A 24,564-nucleotide genomic window follows, 5' to 3' on the forward strand; every position below is an offset into this window, starting at 1 on the left:
AATACGAAGTGCAATACTGCCCAAGACGAGAGAAAAAGGGGCACGGTCCCGCAAGATAGCCAGAGAATGGCGGCGCGACGCGGGTGATGCTTGGGTCACGGGCTGTGTTTGGTGGGTGGGATGCGACAGGAACCGGGCGGCGGAAACGATGACGTTGAAACCGTCCGTGCCATGTCTCCGCCTGATAGGTTGCGCGTCCCCCAAGATGACCGCTGGCATATATGTAACCACCATGGTATCTGTCTGAACCCGCAATGAACGCCCCACCTACACTTGCACCCATGGACATGACGGAACCCTTCAACCCGGACTTTAACAGCACATCCGAGGTCACAAAGGACGGCGCTCTCGCATCCCCAATCCACGAGGCCGCTCCCACAACGCCGGAACAGCGGAGTACTTCCCAGGATGCGCATACCCAACAGCGAGTCCATGAAATCTTACACTCGGACGTGGGCGTCGCGACCCTGCTGAATCGCCTCAAAGCCAGCATTTCGAGTGCTAGGGTCAGTGGGCGTCAACTTTGACTATGCAGCCCAATTTGCTCACATAGGTGGTAGGACTTTGCGGGGTTTCTGAAGCGCCGGGGCGCCCTTGAGGAGGAACATGCGGGCAGCTTGAAGAAACTCAGCCGGGGGACACTCGACGGCGTGCGCAAGCCCGATACACGAGGAGAGAGCTATCGGACTCAATTCGAACAAGTCCTCCATGCCAACGAGCGCATCGCCGACAATGGCACCCAGTTTGGGCTCGCTCTGCACGCCATGCACGAGAACCTCCTGCAGCTAGCCAACAAAATGGACGGAAACCGCAAGTCATGGAAGCAGCAGGGACTATCCGCTGAGAATAAGGTGCAGGAGGCTGAACGGCTGGCTGAGAAGGCCAAGGCCAAATACGACCAGCTGGCCGAAGATCTTGACCGTGTCAAAACGGGCGATACAGGGGCGGGCAGGAAGTTCGGTCTGAAGGGACCCAAATCAGCAGCCCAGCACGAAGAGGATCTTCAGCGTAAGACCCAGGCAGCGGACCAGGACTACGCCAGCAAGGTGCAGACGGCCCAGACCTTACGCAAGGAGCTCATAGCCACTACGCGGCCTCAGGCTGTCTCTGCACTACTGGACCTGATCAAGGAAACAGACGCTGCCCTTACCATGGAAATGCAGAAGTTTGGTAAGCATCTTGTCTCTGAAACCAAGACCCGACTGACACAGCGCCAGCTTCATTCAATGAGAAACTCGTGGTCAACAACGGCCAAGTTGTCACGCCCCAGTCACTTAAGGGCAGCACTGCTCATCCACCACCCAGCATTAACCAGCTCATCTACCAGATCAACAATGAGCGAGACTTTGAGGAGTTCATCTTGAGCCAGGGGTCCAAAGCACCTCTTTCTAGAGCGGAGATTCAATACGTCAAACATCCGACCCAGAACCAGGGACGATCTCATCCAACCCCGCCAGCTGGAAATGGTCGTCCTTCGATGCAGCTGCAGAGCCAACCCCCACCGACCTTCTCGACGCCGCAGCCAGACCCTCACCCTACTTCACCCTTGCAACAGACCTCTTCGCATGCCGAGCCTTCGCAACCGCCCTCATTCGGGATGCACTCGCAACAGCCGCCTCCTTCGTTGCAGCTACAGCACCACCAGCCACAACCGCCTCAGGCAGCGCCATACCCAACCAATGCTCCTTACTCACCTACATCTCAGGCTCCTTACCCACAAGCGGACTATCCGCGTGGCCCAGTTGGTCAGGCCACAGCACAGCAGACTAGTGGTGTACTATATCACCCTGGTCAGCCTCCCATCAACCCCATCTTTGGCGTAACTCTAGAAGAATTGTTCCGGCGAGACGGCTCTCCCGTGCCGATAATAGTCTATCAATGCATTCAGGCTGTCGATCTCTATGGCTTGGAGGTCGAGGGTATTTACCGCATTCCGGGAACCTCGTCACATATCCAGCAGATGAAGGCTTTGTTCGACAGTGGTATGTTGTATCAATGATACACATCGGTGGTCCAACTAACGCAGGGCAGATGCTTCCCAGGTCGATTTCCGAAATCCCGAATCTTTCCAGCACGACGTCAACAGTGTCGCGGGGCTGCTGAAACAGTTCTTCCGCGAGCTGCCTGATCCGCTCCTCACGCGGGAATTCTATGGCAAGTACATTGAGGCTGCACGGATTGACGATGATACGATGCGTCGAGATTCGATGCATGCTCTGATCAACGCCCTGCCTGATCCGAACTACGCAACGCTGCGTGCTCTTGCCCTGCATCTACATCGGGTGCAACAATCTTCAGAGATCAACCGCATGAGCACTGCCAACCTGGCCATTTGTTGGGCGTAAGTGAATGCCTACTGAGTGGTTGCTGCGCCAGCTAATCCTTTACAGACCCTCAATCATGGGCCCCCATAAAGGCAACAACATGGCCGATGCTGGACTACAAGCCCGCGTGATTATCACCATCCTAGACAATGTGCTTCAGATATTCGACGAGGACTAGACAAACCGGAAACCTTGAATGTGTTACAAATCTCTTGGAAGATAAATGTTTAATCTGTGTAGGTGATACTGCTTGTGCAGAGCGATCCTCGGCGGCGATCTGCCATCTTCTGCCCTACAGATGGCTTTATTCCGTAAGCATGGGGCAGTATGACTGTGTTGTAACGGGGGGCATACGACGCGTCGTGTCGAGTTGTATTTGCGCGATAAGGAATACGGGGTGTTGGTGGGCGCTGGTAGATATCCATAGTGTGACAAGAGAAGCTAATACTGAGCTGGAAGAAGGCTTGTGCTTGGAGATGGGCCTGGCATGGTTTGAATACAAACAGCCACAATGGCGAATTTCAACATGTGCGTGTCAATTGACCAAGTGATGAAAAGTGCGCTGCTGCCAAACGAGGATTACGTAGATGGCTGAAGGAATCAAGTGGAGACGTGTGTCGTCGATACATGCGTAGTGGGGCACACTTCCCCAGTGCCCCGGGCACGCTAGCTGGGTTGACGGGGGGAGCTGGGGGGTAATATGTAGGTGAGGGGAAGCTCTAAGTCGCCCGGGGTCCCAAGTACGCCCACGCTGCTTCACCTACCCGCACACTTGCTGACATCAACGATTTCTCTGGTGGTTCCCCGCTTGGCCTCCTTCCTTACCTTCAACACCATGCTCTCACGTCGTGCTTGTGCCAGCGTGCGCGGCAGGCTGATCCCGCAACCAATTGCTACTGTCCGCACGCGAGCTTTTGGTGCTACAACTGCGGCGCAGAGTCCTGTGCGAGCTCCCGCACTTGCCGACATCACGCCAGACAGTGCGGCGAGTTTTAACGAGAAGCAAAAGAAGTTCCGCGATGGCCTGATAGCAGCCCAGAAGCGAAAGGAGCAGGAGGAGAGTATGTCATAATCGCCCCCTAGCAGCAGTCCGATCAAGAACACTAACATGAGCCATTGCAGAAGAGGCTCGCGCCCGTGAACATGAGAATGCCAAAAAGAAGGGTGGTGCATTGTCGTCCCTCATTTACGGCACACCTGAGGGTCGCGAGCTTGACAAGGACATTGAGCGTAGCTTCTCGCAGGTCCTAGCCCGCGGCAAGTACGTTCACTCAATCGTCTTCCACGAGGTCAAGCAGGAAAATGTTGAAGAATACACCGAGTTGGTTGGCGGCTGGTATCCCAAGATGGCCTCGATTCCCGAGAACAAAGTCCATCTGGTAGGTAGCTGGAGGACTGAAGTTGGCGACTGCAATACCTTTGGTAAGCTCTCCAGTCTCCACCATCACTCATCCAGCTCCTCTGCTGATCACACTACACAGTGCACATCTGGGAATACCAACGCTACGAAGGATATCACGAGTCGCTACACAATATTCAGTCGCACCCCGAATTCCCCGCCTTCGATGCCAAGCTCAAGAAGTTGATCTCTGGCAAGCGCAATTCTCTAATGCAAGAGTTCTCTTTCTGGCCAACTACACCACCACGCCAGCTTGGCGGCATCTTCGAACTGCGCTCGTATACACTACACCCAGGCAACCTGCTAGAGTGGGAGACACACTGGCGACGTGGGCTGAAGGCCCGACGAGAGGTCATGGAAGGTGTCGGTGCTTGGTTCGTTCAGATTGGCGACCTTAACACCGTGCATCACCTATGGCAGTTTGCCAACCTCGAGGAACGTAAGATTCGTCGTGAACAGAGCTGGAGCGTGGAAGGGTGGGGCGAGACGGTGCACAAGACGGTACCACTCATTCAAACCATGAAGAGCAGCATCCTTATTCCCTGCTCCTGGAGTCCTGTCGCTTGAGCTGCAGCCAATGGAAGCCGAACATGACTCGAATTTAACATTTTACGGAACGAGAATGCAATCCTCGTGCACAAACCAAATCCCTGCTCCCCCAGACCGAACACTACTCATCACTAGGCTTCAGAAGTACAGAGGCCTGCTTGGTCTATGAACCGATCAAAGCATCATTCAATGGCAGGACTGAGGTGGGGGTGTAGCTCGGTATCACTTTGCAATACTATGGTTTGATACAATGTATTTATTGAAAACATACTTTAGTCACCATGCGGGCCAGCTTGAATCCAGAACAAGGGTTGGGAGAGTAACGTCTGTCAGTCGTCCAGTGTTTGCCCACGTGTTCGCGCGCGTGCAAGCGTGGCAGAGAAAACAGGCCAGGGCGGCGGGGTACGTCATACGATATAACCCAACGCTCGGGCCTCTTCTCCCACGCACACACCGACGCAAAGTTTACTCTCTCCCTACTGCGACAACACGACAACAATTGCTGATACCGTCCTGGCCCAGGAGTACTCGCTCTGCAATGGTGTACATTCGACAGGACAAGCTGCCCAAGCTCAAAGAGTACAAGTACTCGGGTGTGGATCACAGTCTTCTCTCACAATATGTGCTGAAGCCCTTCTACACCAATGTCGTCATCAAATGTTTTCCCATGTGGATGGCGTAAGTGCTGTCACATATCGGCCATTTGCATTGCTAACTGTGTCCAGGCCGAATCTTGTAAGTTTGATGTTTTCGGGACCCTGATCTGCTCTACAAGCAGCCAGTTGAACCCCACCTTGACCGTAAATATTTGGAGGAGCACTAACATGGCTACGTAGATCACGTTGACTGGATTCAGCTTCGTTGTCATCAACTTCCTTACTATGCTATGGTATACGCCGACTCTAGATCAAGATTGCCCAACATGGGTGTACCTCAGCTGGGCTGTTGGCCTTTTCCTGTACCAGACATTTGATGCTGTCGATGGAAGCCAAGCCCGCAGAACTCGCCAGAGCGGCCCTCTTGGTGAATTGTTTGATCATGGAGTTGATGCGATAAACACTACACTGGAGGTGCTGCTGTTCTCTGCAGTCATGAATCTCGGCCAAGGATGGAAGACAGTTCTTACGCTCTTTGCCTGTCAGTGACATGTGACCCAGCGGACAGAAGATCATTTTACTGACTAGCACAGCATCATTGACATTTTATGTCCAGACTTGGGACGAGTACCACACGCATACCCTGACGCTTGGTATCATTTCAGGGCCAGTAGAAGGTATCGTCATACTGTGCATTGTGTACGCCTCGACAGCCTTTCTTGGTGGTGGTAGCTTCTGGCAACGCCCCATGCTTGCGACTTTGGGCATCAAGCAATTCGAGTTTATCCCGGATGCTCTGTACAACATGGCATGGAATGAATGGTACATGGTTCAAGGAGGATTTGTGCTGGTGTTCAACACCGTTTTAAGGCAAGTGTAGCTCTTCAGATGTCAAGAACCAGACTGACAGTATCACAGCGCCTTGAACGTCATGAAAGCGCGCCGCGCACGTGGTCAGAAGACACGCGTTGCCCTACTTGGACTACTTACCTTTGCGGGCGCCTGGATCCTGATACCTGCCTACTTGTACCTTCAGCCCGTCATTCTGCACCACCATCTGGTACCGTTCGTTTTCTACGCCGGTTTGATCAACGCCTACTCGGTTGGAAGAATGATCATCTCCCATCTCACAAAGTCGCGTTTCCCAAGGGGCAATGTACTCATTTACCCTCTAATCTTCGGAGTTGTTGACTCTCTTGGACCCTGGCTGCAAGAAAACTTTGGTGTGGGCTGGCCGAGTGCTCTAGGTAACGACGTTTACCAAGTAGCATTCGTCTTCATGTGTCTAGGACTCGCTATCGGAGTGCATGGAAGCTTCATTGTGGACGTCATCTGGACTATATGTGATTACCTCGACATCTGGTGTCTTACTATCAAGTACCCATATCAGCCAGTGGCGGAAAATCAAGAAAGGAAGAGTCAGTGATGAAGCAGCTGGAGCTTGGATATATGGAGACGCGTAGATACAAGTAAAAACCTCTCTGTTACTATCGGACGAATAATATACTAGCCATACACCTTCCGTTATCACCCGAGATGAAATATTGGACTAACTATCTCAAGTCACTCTCCATTAGACCTGGAACCTGCGGTACCGGGGGATAGGACCAGCAGGCCTCTCCTTGCACTCTTCCTGTCTCTTCTGGTTCTTCTTGTAGTACGCTTCGAGCGATGCTGTTACCTTGTCCAGTTCGCTGTAAGGCTGCTCAAGAGCCAGTTCATCGACTCTGGCCTTGATGGACGCTTCCGAAAAGAGACCCGATCGTGCATTGAGATCAGCAACGCTGAATGGTCTAGCAGACCAGCGCGCATCCTCAGGATCATGGAAGTCAGTCGTCTCGTTGTAGCCAAAGTTCTGCAGCTTGGTAACATCGAAAGCAGCCATCATATCCTGGTCTTCGTGGATGAGGTTGTGGCAGTGGAACATGTAGACGCCGTCCCAAGGAGCATAATGCGCCTCTACAAGCACCGTCTCGTGACGACCGAGCCAGACCACATCCTTGAGTCCCGCCTCCTCATACGGCATGACGCTGCGGGTGCTTTCAGAACCGTATCGCGCAACAACCCTGAAGTCAACCAAGTGCACGTGGATAGGGTGCGACCATCCACCGGACGAGTTCTCCAACTCCCAAAGCTCAACCGTGCCGCGAGGAACCTTTGCCAAGATACGGTTCTGCACATCGGCGAAACCAATACCGTTGATGCGCCACTCGCTGTTGGTACGGTGGAAGCGGAAGTGGTGATCAATAGTCGTCTTGTCCGTTGGGAACTGAATCGTCGACAGCTGCGAGGGGACAACCGAGTTATCAACCACCGGGTCACTGCTAACACGGAACCGCATCACCTTATCGGTATTGGCGTAATCATCATCAGTACCGACACCGTTGGCCTTTGCAAAGTTCTTGAGATCAATCGCTTGGCCGGCAAAAGGAGTAAAGTCAAACACAATCTCGTAGCGCTCAGCGGCCGCAACATACATGTCCGACGTCTGCACGGGGTGCGTAAGCAATCCCGCATCGGACGCAATGACCTGGAACGGCAGCCTCGAAGCCGTCGCATCAGCCTTGACAAAGTACAGTGCGAAATTGCGTGATACGGCGGCGTTGAGGAAGCGGAGACGGTACTTGCGCGGCTCGACGGTCAGGAACGGCCAGGGCTGGCCGTTGACGTGGATAATGTCGCCCCAGAGGCTGTTGTCTTCGCCCAGGCTCGACTGCAGGGTGCCGTCGGCGTTGTAGTACTTGGAGCTCAGGACGAGTGGGATGTCGTATTTGCCGTAGCCTGAGGGCAGGCCGAGAGCGTCTTCGGCTGGGTCCGTGATTAGGTATGCGCCGGCTTGTCCAAAGTAGGCGTTCTCTGCCGTCTGGTGGTGGGGGGGAGGCGGTTAGTATTTGGTTGTTGGGGAGGTTTTGTTGGGAGGCGGGGGATCGAGGGGGTGGGGGTGGTGGGTGGCGAGGAGGGACTTACAAAGTGCATAGCGTGATCATGGTACCAGAGGAATCTTGCGGCTTGGTTATTGGGGTAGTAGTAATCTATTTTACAGTTTGTTAGTATTGGAGGAGATCGTTGGGGGCAATGGTGTGGCAGTGTTGTACTTACCTTTGTACTGGTTTTGCTGAATCAGATCTTCAGCCCACCCGTCAAACGGAGCACGAGAAGGCGAGCCATGAAGATGGATTGAGCTCTCGCGATCACCTTGGTTGACAAAGCGTACCACAGACTCTGTTCCCCTGGGTACAATGATGGTGGGACCAGGCGAGATGCCATCGTAGCCCACGAGACGAGCAGGACGCAGATTGGGGTAGACCTGCTGAGTGAAGGGCTTGATGACAATCTCGTAGTACCAAATCTCCTTGCCAGTAACAGGATTGGTGAATTTACTGTGTCCAATCAGTATTTTGCCAGAGCGCTGAGGGTGTGGTGGTGGAGTGGGGGACTTACTACTTTGGCTGCTTGGCTGGGGGAATGGGCAGTGCCTTGCCGAAGATGAGAGGATACTCTGGGCTCTCCCAGTCCTTTGCCATGAGAGTAACTACATCGGCTGGATCATCTTCGACAATAGATGCCAGTGCCACTTTCTCTGCTTCAGGAGTGTCATCGACATATTTGGCGGGACGTTCAGCAAGAACCTCAACCTGGCCGTAGATGCCTTTGACAAGAGAAGCGAGCTGAAGAGCTGAGAGGAAGTACTTGGAGACCATCTTGAACAAAGAAGGAGTTGAGAAGCGGATGCTCAAAGGATGAGTGGTGAGGATATTTCTCGACTGGAAACCTCTGCTCTTTATACACATCAGTGGCAAGCCATGGTGTTCTGTCTGAACGGTTTTTTTCCTCTCAGTGCACACCTCTTCCCGCTTCTCCCTCCCCTGAGTTCATCGTTCATCACATGAGGTTCGCCGTTATCTCTGGCCTGAATCGTGATAAGCTCTCTACTGACTTGCTTGACCGGCCACTATTTCTTGGAGGCGCCGTTGGAGGCGTGAACTATACAAGGGATAGGAATAGTTCAGCTGCAATCCAAGACGGAAGAATGTCCTTTCTTGAACTCCCAAGACTCCATGTTTCATTGAAACGTGATGTCTTTAGCCACACGGACGAAGGCTTTGGCGCTCGAGGACCCTGATCTGGTTTTTCACTGTGTCTTGGCTACTGTGCACATGGCCTTGCCAATACTCCTACGGTATGATTGCGGTATATTCTCGTCTAGGAGGGAGGGTAGTCTTGTCTTGCTAAGCGTTTACAAAGTGATGTCTTGTCGCTTAAGGTATCCACCACATGAGCAATTGTCGCCTGAGGTCTCCACTCTCTGGTCTATTTCTTGCCTCGATCGGCCTACCACCATCTCGATCGTTCATGGGCCACTGAAAAGAAATGAGAGTAGTTCAAAACCTTCATGCGGTTTAGCACTGTGTGCGTGTGTCTGCAAGGGGGATCTCCCACCTACTTACACATTGCGCGGAAGTGGAAATGGCTCATCCGGTGAAATATAATTGGGCAAGCATGGTCCCTGTACCTGCCTATAGGCTCCAAGCATGACAGACTTAGTCAGGTTACTTGAAATGACACATGTAGGCATGACGCCTTTAGGGACTTCTGCGGTCTTGTCATAGACAGGGTTGATACTGGATGGGCTATAGGTATCGTACCCCGGACTCTGTGGAGACCTGAGGCTGGAGTACGCCTACTTTTACCGTAACTAAAGCAAAAGTTAGGATGTGCTAACAACATCCGATGGCCCGTGTTTCAATACTCCTGCCAAGTACGCTGTCCCACAGGGTTTTACCCTAATGCTAGCGACTGTCAAGTCCAGACATCCAATCGAACGCGCATAGCCGGGCGGGAGGCCAAAGACGGCATCGTGCCGCTCCGCATACTCGTCGGACTTACTTTAGATAGCCTACCTCGAGTCACTAACCAAAAGCCACGCTGAAATCTAGCCCACGTGCCCGCTCTTCGTAGTCCGAAGTCTTGTTAGGCCTTGTGTATGGCTTAAGCCCTCAGGATTCCTTGGCGTGCTAAAACGCGGAGAGAAACGCGGAGGCTCCGCGCATGCATGAACAACCATGTGTGCGGACCGAGCCCGGCGGGAACTTTGGACTCCAAGCGAACGGAACCCCCCACGCATTATTCCCCGACTCACTCGACGCAGCGACTTGACTCCATTTGCCACAGGAGAACCATGCTGTCTGTGCTAAATAGTAAATATAGCACCGTTGAAAGTTTATGCTTACGTACTACCGTCATCTTAGCAGCCGTTTTAATCGCCCAAGTACGTTGAAACGGTTCTTCTTCGCTAAATGCATAGGCGACTACCATTGCTATATCGAGCAAGATCGGCACCACGCACATGGCCGTGGCCTGAGACTATCGTACACTAATACACATGCAGTCTCACGCCGACAATGTCTCGGAGTACTTTCTCGATTATCGCCAGGGCCTCGGCATATTGGCCTGCAGAACCGCCACCGACATGGCACTTTTGCATTCGAGCCTCGCGGTCCGCTCGCTTGGCTCAACCTTGGCAGTACGGACCACACGCCGTCCGCTGACTACCAGAATGCCCCAGAAATAGCTATTCTGGGGGCTGTTCAGCTATATGCAAGGATTCGTTGCCATTAGGGGCGTCCGGTGAAGACCTGGTGGGTCCATCACGTTAGTTCTCTGTAAAAGACTACACTCGCATACACGGCGGCCGGGTTCCTGCAGAGACAAGCCCATACTATTGAAAAAAGGAAAAAATCTCGGTGGGTAGTGAAATGCAGTATAGCTCCTGGGCAACGACTCCACGAGGTGGTGTTGAGGCAATACTGAGCACTGCTTGGCATGTACTCGACTCCTTTCTGTGAAGAAATCCTATGTTCAACTGTCGATTTGGGCAACGGTTGGGAGGAGGCATGAAATATAAAAGGGACGTGAAATGACCGGTGTTGAGAGCATCAGCAAAGTCAAGGCTTCAAAGTTCCACAGCAGACTTCGCAATGGCACCCAACAATCTCTTCTTCACGTTGTTTCTCTACGTCCCTCTTCTTCTGTTCATTCGCAATGTCTTCGCACAAGACGCTCCACTGTTTGTTCAGGGAGGCTTCGAAGATGCAACTGCCACTGATGACACCTACAATTCGGGAGGAACCATCACTGTGAATGGCTTCAATATCCAAGTCCCCAAGAACCTTCAAGTCCAGTTCCCTGCCGCATGGGTTCCTTGGAAGGACTTCACAGCAGACAAACAGTCCATGTTGGGATATGAGGTTAACGTATGCTGCCCTTGAACCTTAAACTCATGTTCTTTGTAGCTAATCTCAAGAACAGGTCATTGGAAACTTCATCAACGGAAAGCCTATTGCAGCCCAAGTCATTGCCTACGAGTTCTTCGAGGGACTCAGCAGTGGATTCATCGAGTCTTTGAACTTTGCTGAGGGAACCATGAAGATTGTCTCTGGACCCACTGTTCGCATCAGTGACCCTAATGCCGTCTTCTCCATTGGATACACCCAAGCACCTTTCTTTACCGCTGATGATGAGAGCCCGAGCATTTCTTCCTTCTCAGGTTTCCCCATGTGTATCCCAAGAAACACATCTGACCCGCTTTGCCCATCTACCAACCGCCCCTTCCAGGGCTCCGGTACATTGTAAGTCCGATGCACAAGCGTCTCGTGGCGCAGTATTGAATGGATGCTTATCAGCCCACAGTTCTGTCCCAGACCCACTTTCCATGGCACCATTCCTCGTTGGCGACTTTGTCACTTTCTCGGGTATCCGCCGTGGCAACGAAGTCATCGCTTACAGCATTGTCGCTCAGAATGTCATGATCACCACACTGGGTGACCTTGTCTACCTCCGCATGGAACTCGGTCTCCTCGGCATCGACAACATCAACCCCAACACCGAGCTCGCAGAGTCTCGCGTAAGTTCCCAATATCCTTCCCCAAAAGGTCCCATTTTCCTGCCGCTAACAGGCCATTATAGTTCGTCGGATTCGCATCCAACCCACGAACCACTGTAGCCCTCTACGCAATGGACACCGACCCCTGCACCGGCAAAGTCACCGACCGCATCATCGCAACAATGGGTCTCCGTGGCGGCCGCAACGAGCAAAACAAGTTCGAGTACCGCTCTGATATCCTCGGCGGCTACGCACGCGAATACCGGGTTGTCGCGGAAATCAGCGGTGTGCCCAAGACACGCACGACCAAGAACGGACTTTTGGCTGGTACTTATGTTCAGCCTATCAACGTCTGGGTCCACGGCGAGCAAGTCATCCCTGGAACTGCTCCGCCAGCCAATGATTTCAGCCAGATGCCGTGGTTGACTAACGGCATTGGTGTTGATGAGAACGGCAACCTGTGGGGTCCTTTGGATCCCTTTCCCCAGACTGGTGTTTTCATTGATCCTCCTCAGTGCGGCCCTACTAGCTCGTTGATTTTTGAGGGTGATAACTTGAACACTACTTGGGCTCCTTCTGGTAAGTCTACTCCACCACTTACCCTTTGTAACGCATACAAGACATCATTACTAACGGGTTTGTTTTCTTTAGCCGAACTGTTGAATACAACTGCACCTGTTGATCCCGTTGCTCCTCCAAGCAACGTCACTGCCCGAGGTGTAGCTGCTAGCGAGATTGTCGCTGCTCGCACCAAGCGCGGTGTTCCCAATGTTCGCTGGCTCTCGAGGGCTCGTCTGGAGAGTGAGACTATTCCCCAAGGCGACACCGTGATTGCCAAGGTGGAGTGAAGACATGAAATGCCATTTGGAGAGTAGGACGAGTTCGATCAGATGAGGTTTTACGATTTCTTGATGAGTGGACAGCTTGAGCTGCCCATGATCCAAATCCTTTAGTTTCATATGTATTATTTCAGTAATCTGTAGTAAATTACACTCTTTACCCCACCAAGGCTGAGCATTTCGTAAATATTCGTTGCTGTTATTTGTGTGTGATATCTTTCTTTTTTTTTCTGGGGGTAGGGGGGTACAACCTGTCCCAGATTCGGCTTTTGGTGAAGCTTCGCAATCTCTACCAAACTAGCATTGATCCCAAAGCATCCAGCAAAAGCCCGCTCACTAGTGCAGCAAGTATAGTTCTTTTATGTCAATCGTTTAGTTCCTAGATCTCAGGTGCAATATCCAAGTCCAGAAGTTCAACATCTTATTGAATATCTCCTTCATCATCGGTTTTTCTCCCTCGTCATTCAAAGAATACTAAATAATTTATGCTACTAATGTCGACATCACGCGTGAAATTTCAAGGGAAGATACTATTTTGCACTATTTCCTAATTACTCCGACAGCGCCCTCATAATATACAGTGTTGTCAGAATTGCACTGCATAACGAAGTCATCAACCTCATATCCTGTATCAGAACACACCAAAAAGTGCCGAACCCCACTTCGACCCCCCAACCCAATCCGACCATCGCATAACCATCCAACCCACTCTCTTCCCCTACCCTCCAAATATCCAAGAAGAACACAATCATTTTATCCATCCCCACCGCACCTGCAACCGCGCTGCTCAAGACATCCAGCCCGTCACTTATTAAGACCGCCATGCCCATCTCCACCGCGGGACTCACCCAAACGCAGTTGCGTAAACATATATATTCCCAAATAACCCCCACCGTTCAGTGGAAACCCCTTGGGGGAAAAAAAACAGCAAATTTCCATCCCCATGGCCTGCAAAGAACCTTTGGGGAATTGAGAAGAAGAAAGAAAATAAAAAAGGTAAGCTTGGTGGGTATCCACGAGCGTTGCATTCCCCCACGGACACTATTGCAAGAAGTTTTTTCTTTTCTTTTCCAACTGCCGGATTGAGTAAGTTAGGTAAAAAAAAAAGTGGTTTACTTTACTTGGCACATGCGTGTCGTGTTACCGCTTTTTGAATCGCAGAACCGATTATTTTCTTGTCATGGTCTCTCGGGTTTATATAGCCTGGTGTAGAAAAACACCAATCGGAGAAAAGAAAAGAAAAAGAGGTCGAACAAGGATGATATGTGGGAAGGATGATGACTAGTAAAAGGCAGGGGAAGCTGGTCTTAGTATAATAAGATGTTGGAACTAAGGGTGGTATTATGTCTCGTCTATTTCAAGCCTCGGCTGAAGAAAAAAAGAGATATATCAGTTTACATATATTGTTGAGCCCGGTTTCAGAATTTAGTAGTATTTAATTGTAAAAGAGTGATGTTATCTTTAATTTTGCTTCACGATTTTTCTACTCGCCCCCCCCCCTTTCCACGTCCATACATATCCCTTCACAAATTCAAAACTTCATTCCCCAACTTTCTTGCTTCTAACCTAGCATTCACTTCAAACAAACCCCTAGCGGTTTCGCTTGCAACACTTGCTTTCCTTGGCTTTAAAAGAACGTTCCCTTGTGACCTGCCTGGACAGTGCTGTCCTCCAGCACAGCATCAGAGTCGTGGTTGTCAAACGCACCAGGTCGGTCGAAAGATCGGGGAATAGGTCGGTCAAAGGCATCAAAGCGGCGGCCCTGAACCTTGGCCTTTGCCCAAAGGAAGCTGATGCGAAGAGCACAAGCGCCAAAAGCCCAGAGAAGGCCACCAACTGGTGCAGCTACGAAAGCACCTATATTGTAATTAGTAAACCGTCAGTGTGTTGAAGGAATTAGCAGCAACGTACCAAAGGCGCTCCAGTCGTTTGCATACAGTCCACCTTCAAGCAAGAGCAGTTTGCTAGCAAGCGTGGCATCGCCATCGTAGTACACAAGTCCAAATAGGAAGATTGTGAAGATACCGCCCAGTCCACCAACCACAAAGTCGAATCCACGATACCAGTAGAACCTCTCACTTAGACCAATGACTAGGCAAGGAACAACAGCTGCACTGACCAAATCACTGATCAGGAAGATCTGCAGAATATCTGGGCTGCGCAGTGCAACGACAACGACGGGGAAAATAAGTGCTACAACAAAAGCCCGGATGACCCAGATGTTGAGCTTGTTGCGGAAGAAGTCGTTGCTTCCAGTGCTAATCATGGCGGACTGGAAAGAATCAAACGCAGCGGTAGATAGCGAGATAGTCATGACAAGGACTACACCTACAACCCAAGCAGGTAGTTTCTCGAGGAGAAGGAAGAAGGCAAGCGAGCCGTTAGCTGAGTCGCCAATAGTGTAAGCACCAGACCAAGCAGCAAGCATGCCACCAACACCGAGCAACGTGAGAATAATCAGGATGCCCATGCTGGCGAGCGAGACTCCAATCCACAGGTCCTTGTCTGTACGGGAGGCAAACGTGCGCATCCAGAAACCTGAGAGGAAAAAGTCATTGGTGAGAATGGCGACGGGGAGAATGTAGATGAGTTGCCATCCCAACAAGCTGGGCTTGAGGTAGCTAGACTGATCAATCAACGAGCGATCAATATCGGTTTCTACACCGACAGCAATTACTCCTAGGATGATGAGGCCAATGACCATGGCACCCTGGATGTTATCCGTGACGAAAGAAACTTTGAAGCCACCAAGTGCTGCCATCGTTTGTCAGCCTCCCCTCTTCATCTCGATACCACCGCAATCTTACAAGTATAGATGGTAGTAATGGCACACTCGACAATGACCACTGGAAGCCCATCCAACCCAGTCAAGAGAGTCACAATCTGCTGCAGTGCCGAAAGCTCAGCAACCATGTATAGAAACATGGTGATGAGCGTGCAAAGACTGAGAAATATGCCGGCAACAGCGCCATACCGTTGTCTGGTCCATTCGGTCAAGACGAAGCCTTCTGGACATTTGCGCCTGATAATGGGACCCAGCGCACCAAAGACTAGAAGCGGCAGAGACGAAGATAGCGCGTATATCAGTAGACCCTGCACACCAGCGATAGTGGCAATTTGAGGGTAAGTAAACAAGATACCCGATCCGAGAGCTGTGAGTTAGGGAAGCCTAGGTCAGCTTTACGCATGAATAAGGGGGGGGGGAGGGGATTGTGTAGGGGGAGTAGCGGCAGCACGTTCCTCACGCAAGTATTATCTTGATCGAGTTCTTACGGTACTTCTCAGCTTTCCCTTGGTTGGAGTCAACACATCCTAGATTACGAGAATCTTTGATGCAACAACCCCAGCCTCGGTTCGGCGCCCGCAGTGTAGCCGCACAAAAGACTGACCTCATCCTAACTGCGCAACGAGTAAATAGGCTCTTGAGCGACAGCAGTCATGAGATCAGGCTTCTGCGAGAGATCTCAATACGAACCTGGAGGATTTCAAGTTTTCTTCGTGCGAAAATGCACATGCTCCAACGACGTCATCGTACTGTCGTGGGAGAGCCGTCGTGATGGTGAATTATCGATACTGCCGCTGCTCTTCATGTGCAAAGCACAGGTGCACGAGTGCACTCACCCGATGCGATGAAATTGAAAGCGAGCGGAATGCCTACACGACTGTTAGCTGATTTCTTGCAACGGAAAGTAGCGGGAATTTGCTTTGCGCGGTTGCGCAGAGTTGGGGAAGTCGCATGCGCTGACCCTTTTGTGTGCGGTTGCTAGACAGCCACTCAGTCTTAGACTGGTGTCGCAACCGCCATGCGATGAAGCATCCCAAGACCCTGGTTTGTGAGATTAGTATGATTCGTACCCGCAAGGGCCATTACATGTACTCACAAAAAAGCGCCTAGGGTAAGGTAGATGATGGCGTTGGACGCCGGCTGCGATGGCATACCCATGACGGAAAACGGTCACTATGTGAAACGGCGATCAAAGTCAAAGATGGATAGATTGGAGATGCAGAACGACGGGGTTAGAAGCATGCAAGACCGAGGTAGTTTGCGCCAAAAACTTTGCTATGACTAAATCCCGCGCCTTTCTCATTGCATCGCTAGCGCTGCGCGGAGAAATTGACGGCAGCTGTCACTTTCCTCTGCAATTGGTTCTGGACGGCTCTCTCCGCGCCCAGAGACGTGGGGGGGGCTCACGGGGTGATGGGCAAGTGCGCATAAGAGCATGTATTAGGGCTACTTGAAGTCGATACGAGGTACACAAGGTAGGGATTATGATCCGCGCAAAGACAGCAAAGGAGTCTGTCGCATTCTCGGATTACTCGTCATATTCTCCCATTGCTTAAAATCGAGTAAAAAACAGTTTCCCAAACGCCTCGTCGCTCCGTAACGCAGAAAATGCGGCAAACCAAAATGAGGACATTATCCATTACTGCTCCAGATTGTCCCTTTGAATTTGTCTGTAGCAAAACATGATATTTGTCGATGATTACTGGCCAGCAAGACCTGCTTAGACTCGTCTACCACGCATGCCTGTCCCAGTTTGGGTCTGCCAGGTGTCAGTCACCGCTCTTATCACCCATGTGCTGTTGAACTCACCCTGCACAAATGCCGCAAGTACCTTGCTGCCAGTCTGCAACAGCGGATGGCCGACTACTATTTGCAGAAACCGTTGGAGTCCCTCCCGTCGGTGCTCAATCACGTCGTCCGAGAAGCGGTTGGTAAGGACCTTGCCTGGCAGAGGTGGTATAGTAACGCGCGCCGACTCTCGCTCAAGAATATCACGGAAGGCTTCAAATTCGCTGTATCGGCGGCGGACCGTCGACGACTTGAGCTTGAAGGCGGGAATGTTGGTGCGCATTACAATTTCGTAGGTTGTGTACATGCCACGGCCGACTCCTAAAGTCCTGTCAGCATGCACGCTCTTACAATATCTACGCGCCTCGACTTACCGTGCGTCATAGGATTCCTAACCTGTGCACGCGACAAATGTGAGCGAGGCTGCAGTCACACGGGTATGGAAGCTCCAGATCAGCCTACCTCAATCTCTAGGAAGTTTTCGGGAGGGCCGTACAGCTCCTCAAAGCTCTGCGATCGCGCGTCGGGTAGCGACTGCATCTTGGGCGTAGATGTGGATGTGAATGTGGAATCAGGACGAAGGTTGGTTGCGCAAGAGCTGGAGATCGATGGCGGGGCTATCGCGAACTAATGGCCCGGCGCACTGGTTGCTCTTGGTCTGGCGAGCTGTTGGCAATGCACGTGCATGCAACCGCCCTGCATGAACACCAGCCAAACCTGCCACATAGGCGATGCAATCCAAGGCATCTCCGGTGGCTTGCGTACTCAGATTGGGTTCATATTCCCTCTGCTCGTTGTTGCAGAACTTGCTACAACTATGGCGGTGGTTTGTGTTGCACGTACAATCTTATGTATAGCACACCGTTACTACAAACCATTACTGTATAGGTCTGTCACTCCTGGACGCTACTTTTCATATGATAGAATAAAATCTGAAACAGATTTTGCTTGATTACGAATTTCGTAATATAGTAGTCTAGAAGAGTACCTAAAAGGAAGTGACATAGTATAATGATACACTGGCAACATGATGTGACATCATCCGATCTCTAATCGCCATCCCCTTGCCACAACATGCCTACCACAAACCCCGGCCATGTCAGCAAGGTCCAATGACGATGACACTCAGTAGACTGATCAAGGACAAAGGTGCGAAGTCTTGAAGAAACAGTGCAAATGCATTGAAAGACCAGACAAAACAAAACTACATACTGTGGGCGCATGTTCGTGACCGCTCACTCTAAGAAGCACAAACTCCCGGTCCATGCCATGATATCCGTCCTGTACCCGCTTTTGACCAGTTGTCAATCATAACGAGCGTAGAAACAAAACGAACGCCTAGCTTTTTCCCATCCTCCTCTACTGGCGATCCCTCAAGTGACGAGGTACATACTTACCAGTGGATGCGGCTGGAGCCTGAGCAGCAGGCCTCGACTCACGCTCACCTTCGCCCTCACGAGCTGGTGCATCGCGGCGAGCACCAGGGGGAACATAACCACCAGTGGTAGCAGGAGAGGCCTTCCTGTCTCCCCATCGGTCTCCACCGCGAGAAGCTTCAAATCGGCCGCTGCCACCGGCATTGCCACCAGCATTGCCACTACCGCTACCGCTACCGCTTGCCTCACGCTCGCGCCATCCGCCACCTGGAGCACCACCTTGGCGCAGCGCCGGTGGGACATATCCACCCCTCTTGGGCGCTTCCGCCTCGGGGGCGGGAGAGGCTGCTGCAGGTGCGGGGGATGTGCTGGCAGCAGGAGGTACTTGACCAGCGGCCTTCATGGCCTCACGCTCACGCCAGCTGGGCTTGCCGCCAGGAAGTTGAATCTTTGGTGGACCACTGGAAGAAGGAGCGTCAGCAGCCGGCTCGCGAGAAAAGGTCCGGCCGGAACCAGCGCCAGCGGCAGCTCTTCGCTTCGCCATGGCCTCTTCCTCACGCTGTGCCTGAAGGCGAGCCTTCTCAGCAAGAGCACTGCGACATATTAGTGTGTGACTGTGAAGAGGACATGGTAATACTGACTTTCGCTCTTCATCTCTCTTCGCCTTCTCTTCGGCCAACCGTGCGCGCCTCTCCTCATCAGCCTTGGCCTTGGCCTCAGCTTCAGCCCTCTCGCGCTCCTCTTCTTCGCGCTGGCGGCGTTCGGCCTCCTCGCGCTCCCTCTTCTCCCTTGCAATGCGTTCCTTGACCTCCTTGACACGTGCGGCCTTCTTGCTTTCAAGTTCCTTCTGTGCAATCTTCTGGCGCTTCTCGAACTCGGCCTTGCGCTGCTGCTTGACGGTGGAAACGAACTGCTGGTAAGGGGTTACCAATCTTGACAGACGGTGCTTAAGCGCAACGTCTTCCTTGTGCTTTTCTTCGGCTTCCCTGAGTTCTTCGGCCTTTGCCTTCTCGTAAGCTGCGAGATCCTCCTCTTGTTGCTTTTCGTAATCAGTCTTGAGGTGCTTGATCTCCTCCTTACGGTAGGCGCGCTCCAGGTGATCGATACGCTTGCCGGCAATGCGGAGCTGTTCGCCAAGCTGGTTCTTCTCCCTCTCAAGAGCCTGCAGCTTGAGGATACGGATCCTCTGGGAGTCAAGATCGTCGAGATCTTCCGGAAGCTCAATGTCAACCTTTGTGGTAGCCTTGAGTTCCTTGATCTGCTTCTCCATTTCCTCACGTTGAATGCGCTTCTGCTCAGCCTTGATGCGCTGCTCAGCACGCTGCTTCTGCTCCTCGGCAAGGCGGCGAGCTTCCTCATCCTTGAGCTGTTGCTGGCGAATGAGCCTCTTGGTTTGCTCTTCGTTCTCCTTGGCTTGCTGGGCCTTGAGTGCAGCTTCCTTCTTTTGCGAGATGATGTCACGACGGCTGAGAATCTCCTGGTGCTCCTTTTCAGCGCCCTCCTTCGCGCGTGCAAGCGCGGCCTCCTTCGCGCGCAGACGGTCTCCGTTGAACGAAGGGTCAACATATTGGCAGGTCACGAACAGTGACTTGGCCAAACGGGTAAGCTGAGAGCGCACAATCTCAGCAGGGGTGCTCTGCAGACGCTGCACGGAGCGAGATTCCGTCTCGGCTGATCCCGCACCAGAACCAGGGTGCATGGCCTTTGCTGACGAGAAGACGTCCGAATCAAAAGTGAGGACCCCGGTAGCGTGGTCAGTGCGGATCGCGAGATCGCCCTTCTTGCAACCGTTCATGATGAACTTTTCAATGGTACCAGCACTGACGTGGAAGGGCTCAGGGAACTGGGCGAGGCCAAGCACAAACTTGATCTCGACAGAGTCGTATACTTGGGACAATTGCTGGAAGAGACGGGTGAGGATGACCTGCTGGAGCGGGCCAACATACTTTTGCATGCCCTCGTCAGCACCGATCTGAGACAGAATCGGCGAGATTTTCTTGCAAATGGACAGAGGGTGGAAGTCGACCTCAAGGATATTATAGAGATCGCGGATCTCGGGACGGACACGCTTAAGCAGACCCTTGCTGAGAGCGTCCTTGAACAAGATGGCACGAGTAGGGGCCTGCGACATGCCGAGCAAGTTGGTAAGACGCGAGTTCTTGTTCTTCCTAGCCTCATCTACGTCGACAAGGGCGCCGCGAGAGCGCGAGGTGCTGATGACGGGGATGGCAAGGGCTGACAGCAGGACAAACGAGGCAGCCTTGGTCATGTCGGCTTCTGTGACGGCTGGGTTGTCCTTCTTGGGGCTCTGTCCAGAGGCAACGGCGGCTGCGGACTGGCGCAGGAGATTGTAGTAGCGGCTGTATGCAGCAGCGTGAAAGAGGTAGTTCTCGCTGACGAGGAAAATGCGGGTCAGCTTCTCAAAGTAGTTGGCCATCATGATGTTCTTGGCTGGTCGCTTGCTCAAGCTGAGAAGCGTGTGGATGTCCTCGACGCTGCGGAAAGCCTCTTGCCAGAGCTCAAGCTCGACCGCCACATTGAGTTGCTGGAAGCGGGTGTCGAGGTGGCGCTGCAGAGTGTCGGGGTCGGACAAGTTGATGGCGTGCATCTGCGACGAGAACTTTGCAGCATTCTGGAGATGGTTGCGGAGCAGCTCGCAGAGACGGCGGAACTCGGTCTTGCGGGCATACTTGGAGCAGAACTGGAAGGCCTGGTGGGCGGTTGACTGGTACATGAGTTCCAGGCGGGCATTGTTCTTGAAGATGTCGAGGACGGTACGGTATGTCTCCCACAGGAACTTGAGCCATGGCGTGACAATGGCACGGTCGGTGCGGTCGCGCGACTGCTCGCCGGAGACGGTGGACAGGAGGATGGACTCTGGCGTCTCAGTGGCCTCGAGGTCGTCGACGTTCTTGTCGTCAGAGGGCTCGAGCGAGGACTGGACCTCGTCGGCCTTTGCCTGGGCCTCTGTGACTTTTTGCTCGGCGAGCTCAATGAAGCGCTTGAAGACGGTCTCGATTGTGCCGACGTTTGTGTTCTGGGCCGTGTTCTTGTACTGGTACAGGCCGTCCTTTGCGAGTTTGCCCTTGCGCAGATCGACGCAGAGTTCGACGAAAAGGATCATGACGGGCTCGAGCGAGGTGATGGGGCTGTTGCGGGTGCGCTTCGAGGTGACATGTTCGTGGAGCAGCTGGAGGGCGGCCTGGTGCTGGTCGACGCCGATGAGTTCCTGTGCTCGTTTACTGCGTGGTATTAGCTGGGGCAGCCTCTGCAGCGAGTCTGAGGCGGGGCGCACAGAGTGTTCTCCGGCTTGGAGTGGGGTGGAGGCGCCATGCTGGGCAGGTCGATGTCACAGATCCCAGGACAACGGGCTGTATAGGCTTTGCAGCAAGCAGGCGACGCAGCCGGGAGCGTTGGAGGTTGGGATGGCGGTGCGGGTCTCACAGGCTGCGATGCAAAGTCACCGCTTGCAAAATGGTTGTGGTAGGCTGAGGTAAGCGAGCACCCGCCAGTGATGTGCCGGCACCTCAGCAGGGCCGTCGTCCCCGCACATGCAAGGCGACGGCGCTCAGCGAACGGCTCCGCGCGGTCCTGGCGTGTCGAGGGACTCTACTTATCACACAGACGCGGGGAGCGAGCCCCTCGGGACGCAGCCGGCAGACGAGCCATGCGCAGTGCACTGCATGGGCCGGGCGCGGTGCAGCGGATGTTGTTGTGGTTGTTTGTTGTTTGGCGGGAGGAGACAATACATGCTAGGCCGAATTGCCCGTAGCAGCAGGCCGGCTACTGATTAGTGGCGGTGCAGACAGGCGGGCAAGCGAGAGCAAGAGCGAGGCGTCCGAATCGGCGAGGCGGGACAATGCACCAGGTAAGCCAAGCAGCAAGGGCGGGCAGGGCAGGCAGGCAGGCGGGCAGGCGGGCAGGCAGGCTCTAGCCCCGTACTCAAACCTAATATGGCGCTATGCCGCAACGGACAGCGCCCGACGAACAGGCCCATCAAGGGGATGGCCGGCCCATCTTCCAACCACCTCTCCTGGCATCCCGTGCTTCACCTGTCGCCCATCTCTGCACCCTCTTCGTCAGCCCTCGACACCGCACTCGCCGTTGCAGTCGCCGTCGCAGCATCTCCAGCATCCACATCGCGCTGACATCTGGCGGCAGGCTCACACCCGGCTGGCCGTCCTCGCTCCTTACCCCCTCCCTTTGTTGCTGTCTCCTGTCTACGCCGTATACGACGACGCCGCACCATCCCCCATCGCCATAATACCCGCCCGCCACCACCACAACAACCACCAAAACACCAACGAATCCCATCTCCCTTTGCCTTTACAGCTTAATACCTACGCACGCGCGCCATGCCCGCCACGCCAACCATGATGGTCGCCGCACCCTACGAGATACGGACGGGCGGCGATGGCAAGACCAAGAAGCAGAGCATGGCCGAGCTCAAGCTGCGACGTCTCACCGAGCTCAACCAGCGCCTGCGAGAAGACCTGGAACGACGCAGGATACCCGTGTCCGAGGCTGCACTAGAGTAGGTCCACCACCAGCCGACAAAGCGTCGCGACATTCAACAAGCACACATGTAGTAGCAGTAGCTAACAGCGGCGTCGCAGTCTGATTGCCTTCACGGACAAGGAGCCCAAGGACTGGATGGTGCCATCACGATGGGGAACGGTAAGTGGACGCGCGCCCTGCGCTTCGTGTTGCACTTTTTTTGTCGCAGCCATGCTGATATCTATGTGCAGATCGACAAGCGCGACGATCCCTACGCGCCACAGCAGAGCAACGGCTGCTGTGCCGTAATGTAAACCACGATCGAGATGCAGATGGTCATGTCCATTAACGGCGTTTCTGCGGGGTCGGTTTCTACGGCACAGTGTTTTGTTTTCCCATGTTCCGGACAAAGGTCGATAATACCCCCAAAAAGACGCAACGTGTTTGCGCAGTTAGTCGTGGGAAGCGGGACAGTCGGACGGGTCTCTCATGTTCATTTCACCCCAATGTGTACATTAAACTCTGATGCGGAGCGAGCCGCTGGCTGGAGCGTGCAGCGCAGCGGACGGTCTCTTTCCGTTTTCTTTTTTTTCCAGTCGGCCATGCCGGCGTGCTTAGGGGGCTCTCTCTTTTATTTTTATTTTTCTTCAATCACGAGATGAAAGCGCTCGCGTAATTACCCTTGGCCAGGTGTTTCGTCTAGTTTGTAACGAAATGCAATTGCAATTGCCCAATTGTTTGTCCCTAGAAGCGCATTGTTGCCAGTGTGCCGCGCCAGAGAGGCCCAAAACGGCAGGTCCAATGGGGCGGCCATAGCCGAGGAGATTAACAAGGTGCGCCTGCCCTCGACTAGCAGCAGCTTGCAGCTTGCAGCTTGCTCAAGCTCACCATCAGCGCTGCAGTGAGCCCTGGGTACGCCGCGCCCCGGTCCCAGCATGCAAAAGACAAGCAATTGTACCTGGTTGGATACGCGGCAGAAAGAGAGGAAAAAAAAAGAACACGTGCATACTCCAGCACCCACTGCGCAGTGATGATCCTGGTGCGCACACAGTCACAGTACTGTGTAGAAAGCCGTGATTTTCTGGGAAGCGGCTAGGCGATGGAAGGAAGGAAAAGAGGCCCACAGAGCATCCATACAGTGGGCGTGGAGGAGAATGGCAGCGAGGGGGCTGCCTATTGGTTGAGTAATGCCGCACGTTGCAGTGAGCAGCGCACTGTAAATGGCCCACAGAGCGAGCGATGCGAGCAGCAGTCTTGTCCAGGTGTGTGTGTGTGTTGCAGTTGCCCTCTGAGACGTGGGATAGTAGTAGTAGTAGTATTACTATTGACAATGGCCGTCTTGCATCTATAATTATCGGTGCATGATCTGGCAGCTGCATGCCCGGTGGCCAGGGCGAGTCATTTGTGGCAGCCGTCATCTGCACACCCTCTCCCTCACCCTCGCAGCAGCCATGGGCCTACATTCACTCCCTCCATTGCCAGGGCCCGGCGTCAGGTGCGCCGTGTCTCTGCTGCGGCGCCCTTCGCC

At 53.2% G+C, this 24,564-nt stretch overlaps 9 protein-coding genes across 9 annotated transcripts; 5 read left to right on the forward strand and 4 right to left on the reverse strand.

Annotated features, from left to right (window-relative positions):
* Positions 1–254: 254 nt before the first annotated feature.
* Positions 255–2,502, forward strand: COCMIDRAFT_34612 (uncharacterized protein; the record flags this gene model as incomplete). Its single annotated transcript, XM_007687389.1, has 5 exons — positions 255–506; positions 561–1,170; positions 1,218–1,982; positions 2,032–2,341; positions 2,391–2,502. The coding sequence occupies 5 exons, from the start codon at positions 255–257 to the stop codon at positions 2,500–2,502; spliced, it is 2,049 nt and encodes a 682-aa protein (XP_007685579.1).
* A 657-nt stretch (positions 2,503–3,159) lies between these two features.
* On the forward strand, positions 3,160–4,290 carry COCMIDRAFT_34613 (uncharacterized protein; the record flags this gene model as incomplete). Its single annotated transcript, XM_007687390.1, has 3 exons — positions 3,160–3,385; positions 3,447–3,746; positions 3,806–4,290. The coding sequence occupies 3 exons, from the start codon at positions 3,160–3,162 to the stop codon at positions 4,288–4,290; spliced, it is 1,011 nt and encodes a 336-aa protein (XP_007685580.1).
* A 520-nt stretch (positions 4,291–4,810) lies between these two features.
* Positions 4,811–6,294, forward strand: COCMIDRAFT_88987 (uncharacterized protein; the record flags this gene model as incomplete). The annotated part of the gene is made up of 5 exons (XM_007687421.1): positions 4,811–4,950; positions 4,998–5,007; positions 5,109–5,409; positions 5,462–5,730; positions 5,779–6,294. 5 exons carry the CDS (start codon positions 4,811–4,813, stop codon positions 6,292–6,294), a joined length of 1,236 nt encoding a protein of 411 aa, XP_007685611.1.
* Positions 6,295–6,441: 147 nt separating this feature from the next.
* On the reverse strand, positions 6,442–8,569 carry COCMIDRAFT_88872 (uncharacterized protein; the record flags this gene model as incomplete). The annotated part of the gene is made up of 4 exons (XM_007687422.1): positions 6,442–7,731; positions 7,836–7,900; positions 7,968–8,175; positions 8,402–8,569. The coding sequence occupies 4 exons, from the start codon at positions 8,567–8,569 to the stop codon at positions 6,442–6,444; spliced, it is 1,731 nt and encodes a 576-aa protein (XP_007685612.1).
* A 2,277-nt stretch (positions 8,570–10,846) lies between these two features.
* Positions 10,847–12,599, forward strand: COCMIDRAFT_88833 (uncharacterized protein; the record flags this gene model as incomplete). The annotated part of the gene is made up of 4 exons (XM_007687423.1): positions 10,847–11,122; positions 11,178–11,497; positions 11,559–11,772; positions 11,835–12,599. 4 exons carry the CDS (start codon positions 10,847–10,849, stop codon positions 12,597–12,599), a joined length of 1,575 nt encoding a protein of 524 aa, XP_007685613.1.
* Positions 12,600–14,217: 1,618 nt separating this feature from the next.
* COCMIDRAFT_34617 (uncharacterized protein) lies at positions 14,218–16,533 on the reverse strand (the record flags this gene model as incomplete). Its single annotated transcript, XM_007687391.1, has 6 exons — positions 14,218–14,447; positions 14,502–15,344; positions 15,398–15,742; positions 16,212–16,244; positions 16,337–16,416; positions 16,472–16,533. 6 exons carry the CDS (start codon positions 16,531–16,533, stop codon positions 14,218–14,220), a joined length of 1,593 nt encoding a protein of 530 aa, XP_007685581.1.
* Positions 16,534–17,105: 572 nt separating this feature from the next.
* COCMIDRAFT_88946 (uncharacterized protein) lies at positions 17,106–17,703 on the reverse strand (the record flags this gene model as incomplete). The annotated part of the gene is made up of 4 exons (XM_007687424.1): positions 17,106–17,134; positions 17,185–17,484; positions 17,538–17,559; positions 17,626–17,703. The coding sequence occupies 4 exons, from the start codon at positions 17,701–17,703 to the stop codon at positions 17,106–17,108; spliced, it is 429 nt and encodes a 142-aa protein (XP_007685614.1).
* An 819-nt stretch (positions 17,704–18,522) lies between these two features.
* COCMIDRAFT_3188 (uncharacterized protein) lies at positions 18,523–21,872 on the reverse strand (the record flags this gene model as incomplete). Its single annotated transcript, XM_007687365.1, has 3 exons — positions 18,523–19,132; positions 19,181–21,781; positions 21,835–21,872. The coding sequence occupies 3 exons, from the start codon at positions 21,870–21,872 to the stop codon at positions 18,523–18,525; spliced, it is 3,249 nt and encodes a 1,082-aa protein (XP_007685555.1).
* Positions 21,873–22,894: 1,022 nt separating this feature from the next.
* Positions 22,895–23,350, forward strand: COCMIDRAFT_89020 (uncharacterized protein; the record flags this gene model as incomplete). Its single annotated transcript, XM_007687425.1, has 3 exons — positions 22,895–23,073; positions 23,156–23,216; positions 23,288–23,350. 3 exons carry the CDS (start codon positions 22,895–22,897, stop codon positions 23,348–23,350), a joined length of 303 nt encoding a protein of 100 aa, XP_007685615.1.
* Positions 23,351–24,564: the final 1,214 nt, after the last annotated feature.

This window comes from Bipolaris oryzae (genome assembly GCF_000523455.1).
Source record: "Bipolaris oryzae ATCC 44560 unplaced genomic scaffold scaffold_29, whole genome shotgun sequence".
NCBI classification, from domain to species: domain Eukaryota; kingdom Fungi; phylum Ascomycota; class Dothideomycetes; order Pleosporales; family Pleosporaceae; genus Bipolaris; species Bipolaris oryzae.